The 5,444-nt window shown below is 35.7% G+C and overlaps 1 protein-coding gene across 1 annotated transcript; it reads left to right on the top strand.

Moving 5' to 3' along the window:
• The first annotated feature begins 4,181 nt into the window (after nt 1–4,181).
• LOC118834754 (40S ribosomal protein S25-like) lies at nt 4,182–4,574 on the top strand. Its single transcript, XM_036742187.1, has one exon. The coding sequence runs from the start codon at nt 4,200–4,202 to the stop codon at nt 4,572–4,574; it is 375 nt and encodes a 124-aa protein (XP_036598082.1). The 5' UTR covers nt 4,182–4,199.
• Nucleotides 4,575–5,444: the final 870 nt, after the last annotated feature.

The following is a 5,444-nucleotide window of genomic DNA, read 5'->3' as shown; positions in this document are numbered from 1 at the left end:
GAAACTTTTCAAATCTAAAGCTATCAATTGATTCGTTTAATAGAAGTGTTCACTGGATTAAGGTATCAAGGTGAAACATCTTATTAATTAATTCCTTAAAGGGAAGTAGAGATGATTGTCACATGTGCTCTAAGCTTGAGCCCACTTTCCTCTGGACTTTGCACATAATTGTGAGAGACTATGTTATAGACTTGAGGGGCAATGCTTTGTGCCAACTATTTCTACTATATATTCCTACTATACCACTAGTAAATACCCCTTTAAAAAGCTAATTAAATCTAGTTGACTTAATTGATTTCCATGATTACACTTATCAAGATGAATGGCATAGAGAAATTCAATATATATATAATTGATTGGTAAACTTTAAGTTTACACACTTCATGGTCAAATGTAGCATGTAGCATGACAATAAAATTTACCGGTGTCATCAGCTTACACAGATAGAAGGTGATGATTTCAGATCATTCCCACTTTGAGATTCAACACATGCTAACTTGGATGCACCTTAATTTGCACAAACTTTATTTAACGATCTCTCTGCTGTATTCATCATCAGCTGAGGTGATCTCACCTGTTTAGTTCTTTGAAGTAAACTTTCTTTTCCTTGGAAAAACTGGATGTATGTCAGGAGGTATCGTACTAAAAATATCCAATAATCATGGCCATTGTTTCATACAGGATTTGTGTACATTGAGCTCAAGGGAACCGTCCTAAGCCTTTTGTGATTCTTTCCACCCCTGTCACTGTTCCATCCCTCCTCAGATTATCTTGTATCTACTTATCTGTGTACGTGTTATTTTCACCAGTAGAATGTGAGCTCCTTGATAGTAGAGAATGCTTTTTTTCTGTCTTTTGGATCCTCAGGCAATAGCAAAGGCTTTGCACATAGGCCACTTAATTAATGTTTGTTGACTGACTGACTGAAATTGCCCAGAAGGAACCAGTGACCCAGATACAGTTTTTGCTTTTGGTAAGTGAACCCTTCCATTGACCTCTAAGTGATTTTTACATAATGTGAATTTGCCTTACCCACCCACTTCACAAAGACATATATAAAAGAATAGCTTTACACAAGCCATAAAATGTAACAAAATTAAATATTGTTCCATGATTAACAGAATTATGAAATGAAAGGTAAAGTTAATGATAAAGTATGCAGAATACTATAAAATTAACAAAGATATGCAGTATGTTGCCCCTTCCCCAACCATTGCACCTAGGCTTTATCACTGGTGGTTGGTTGTGCAACTTTTTATTTAAATTTTTAATTTAATATTTTATTCACCCCCCCCATTACTTGTAAAGACATTTTTAATATTAATTTAAAAAAATTTTGAGTTCCAAATTTTTTCCCTCCCTATCTTCCCTTTCCTCCCCCCCACCTCATGAGAAAGCAAGCAATTTGATATAGGTTATACGTGTACAGTCATTGCACAGCTTTTTAAATAAAACTATTTTTCCCTCTCATATATTTGATGATAGCAAGCAATAATATATTTCAGAATTCTTTACGTAAAGTCAAATTTGCATACTGTAAATTTATATAAAGCAAGAACAATCCAGACTGTTTGATAATGTAGCTAATTGTTAAAATACAAAGCAATTTATATTTGACTTGGTAGTGAGTTATTTGATTTTTTTAAAACCAGGTTTGCTTGCCTAATTAGGTTTTCCTTAGGCTAATGCTTAAAATTAATTTGCATTTCTGAGTGAATATCACTAGAAAGTAATAGCCTTGGAAATAATGAGTGGCAAGGGGAAAAAAAAGGCTGACAGGATTAAAAATTTACAATAGCTAATTCACAAAGTAGATTATCTTTACAAGAATCTGACGTGAATTAAACATGCATGACAAATGCCTTGACTATTGGCTCTTTGCTATCTGCCCATCTATCAGGCTTCTGTAATTACTGCTTCCCTTGTCGACTTAGACATTTTGTTTCTTGTTAATAAGATCAGTGTTTTTGAACACCATTGTCACTTACTTAATATGATATTTGATTAAGGCAAAGGTCTCCAGGCAAGTGTGGCAACAATCATAATCAACTCCACGTGTTGTTGCTTTTAATTAGATGACTTTTAGCTCCACATTTATTTTAGGTTTTCAGGGCAAAGGTTGAATTTTCAATGTCGGCCATAGCACCTCCTTCCTCTTAAGCACTTCCTTTCTATCTCTTCCAGCATTCATTTTTTGACAGATTTAATTATCTAATTAAATCCTTTTCCCCTCCATGCAAACAACTCTAACCTGAATCCAGGCCCATGTTATAGAGGCCCCAACTACTACCCTCTTTTTAGGGAATCATATGATCATAGATTTAGAGCTGAAGAGATCTTAAACAGCATGCCATCCAACCCTTTCATTTTATAGGAAAGAGTACTAAGGCCTGTGAAAGTGAAGTGAGTTTTCCAAGGTCTCAGATAGCAAGTAGTAAAGCCAGGATCCAAATCTAAGTCTTCTGACTCCAATCCTCTTTCCTTCTTCATCATAGTTCAGTATCTAGTGCCATCTATCTCCAGCTAATCAATACACTGCTACTAATAGAGACGTCTCTGCTTTTTGTTTGATCATATCAAATTCAACCATGCTAACTTCCTCTAAGTGAGAAGCCCTTATCCTCCGCTCTTAGACTATCCCTTGATTTGCCCCTTTGGCTTCTTATACTCTTTAACTTTCACTGCACTTTTTTCCTCCCTCAGGAAAATTTGATCAGTTCTCCTTTTGCCTCTATTATTCAACTATTGCCTCGGAATATTTTTTTTTCAGTTTAAATTCTATAATTATAGCCTCAGGTCCTTTTAATGTGGTCCTCTTGAAAGCTACCTCCAGGTTCAGGGTAGTTTTTGCAATAGCTTCTATTCAAATATAGAACTCACAAATGTTTACCTGATGCCCTCTTTTACCAGAGCAAATGATGTTTATACATTAATTCAATGTAAAAGGCATTTAAACAGAATAGAACAGTAGGGGGGAGGGGAAGCATCTGCACAGTGGCAGTCTCCCATGAATTCCCATATTATCAATGAAAGAGAGAATAGTTCTTCTTAAATATTTCATGCTACTAGGATTGCATTCCAGTAGGAGTACCTATCTGCCTCTGAATCAGCTGCTAGACTGCATCTTTGCTGAGCTGCTGATATGATCTGGAGTACTATGTACTCTACTGAACTGTTTCTTCTATACTTATTTATGACTGCTAAGATACTTCACTCTCACAGGGAGTATTTGTAACTCTTTTGAGAAATAGCCCATGCCTCGGGCCATTTTGACACTTTGAGGAGTCAGGCCCACAGGCCCTGCCAGAGTCCTTCAGGTGAAATCTGTATTTTTAACATTATTTCTCCCTAATATTTGGATCTGGATGGGAAAATTCCTTAGAACTCCAATCATATCCCTGGCATCTAGAACCAGGGTCATGTAAGTTACCCCAGAACTTCACTTGGCATCTTTGGAGGGATGGAGATAAGCTTGTGCCCATATCTCCTCCAGGTTGCTGCCCTTCTTACATAATATTAGTTCATATTTCCCAGAGTGTTTTGCATATGTCCTCTTATTTGAACCTCACAAGTCTTGTAAGAGAAGTATTTCCTGAATACCTCACCAGTTCTCTTATATATCTTACAAGTTCATTTTCCATACTGGTTCAGAGCTTTTTTTGTTGATGTTTTCTTTTTCTATATGATTAATTCAGATTATTTTTCTTATGATCATATGTCTGTCTATCTTTTGTCCACATCAATGTGTCTTCTAAAAACTGAAAATTTTTAGAAGACTATCTCATGTCTGTTAATTGACCATATATTTCATAAAGCAGTAACATGCAGGCAGTTAACACAGCAAATAAATTTTGACGAAGAACATTATTTGTTAAATGTTTAGCTTTTTTCAAAAAATGAATCATACTGAGATGTTAATAGCAACGTTTAAAAAAGAACTTGACCTTCTTATCTTGGAAAATTAGTTGCAGTATACTCTGGGCACCCTTGGAGGAAGTGTTGGCTTTTGTTGTTCTAAGATAAGAGACTTTAAAAATGTAGCAGATGACAGGAGTTTAAGAATTTGCTTATGGCGGAACAATATGCCCAGCACAACAGAACTGCAATATTATTATATTTAGAATAGCCTTCTGAGTTTCCTTTCTGTCCGACATCTTAGCTTGGAGGCGGCAGTACCAGGAGTTCCTTGAAGCCTCACCATGCCGCCCAAGGACGATAAGAAGAAGAAAGATGCCGCGAAATCGGCGAAGAAGGACAAAGATCCCGTAAACAAGTCTAGGGGCAAAGCTAAGAAGAAGAAGTGGTCCAAGGGAAAAGTTCGAGACAAGCTCAACAATCTGGTTCTGTTTGACAAAGCAACATACGACAAACTCTGCAAGGAGGTCCCCAACTATAAACTCATCACCCCTGCAGTAGTCTCAGAGAAACTGAAGATCTGGGGATCTTTAGCCGGAGCAGCCCTCCAGGAACTGCTTAGTAAAGGTTTGATTAAGCTGGTTTCCAAACACAGAGCACAAGTGATATATACCAGGAACACCAAGGGTGGAGATGCTCCAGCTGCTGAAGATGCATAAAACAGTTCAACATTTTTGTGTACATTTTCAAAAATAAACTTTTTGGACTAAAAAAAAGAATAGTCTTCTGAATAAGGAAAAATACAAGGGGCAGTATGTGAAATATGCAAAACTAATCCTGCTTATTAGTGTTTGTTTAAGTCTGAACAATTGAAAGTATATCATATTGCACAGTTATGTAACTTCACAGGTCTAAAAATGAGAGGAAAGAAATGGTCCTGGCAGAAAAATGGCAGGAAGAGTCCACTTTTAACAATGGATTCCTGGCCCAATATACAAAGGACCTGATTATTCTTTCCCCTCTAAAATATGTATATCTTTAAAGAAAAATTAACCTACTAATATTTTCTACCAGATCAAAATATAATTGAACAATGTTTAACCAAATAAAAAATGCAGTACAACATAGATAATCTTAATTTGAGGTTTTCTAAGTCAATCTGCAGCCATGATTAATTTCTATTTGAGTTTGATTCCACTGTTCTAGCTAGAGAATCAAAGATGAATGACCTATTTCTCAAGGAACCTGCTAGGAAGGATAATACAAGTTGGAACATTGTATGTAGACAAGAAAGTAGTGGAAGAAATTTGAAGAAAACTAGTTGATATTTATAAATAATATTTGGTAGTTTACAAAACATTTTAGATGTTATTAAATTTTACCCTTACAACCTTATGAAATAGTACAATTATTTTTATTTACATTTTAAAGGTAAGGAACTTGAGACTGAGTGTGGTTAAATGACTTGCCCAAAAAGGGAGAGATCACTTCTTGCTGGACACTATGGAAGATAGTCTTTTTAAAGACAAATTTTTATTGATATTTTCTGTTTCTTATATCACCATAGCATTCCATGTATCCCTTTCCTT

Source organism: Trichosurus vulpecula, chromosome 1 (genome assembly GCF_011100635.1).
Source record: "Trichosurus vulpecula isolate mTriVul1 chromosome 1, mTriVul1.pri, whole genome shotgun sequence".
NCBI lineage: Eukaryota > Metazoa > Chordata > Mammalia > Diprotodontia > Phalangeridae > Trichosurus > Trichosurus vulpecula.
Note: the sequence above shows the minus strand (reverse complement) of the source record. Positions and strands in the feature narration are given on the sequence as shown.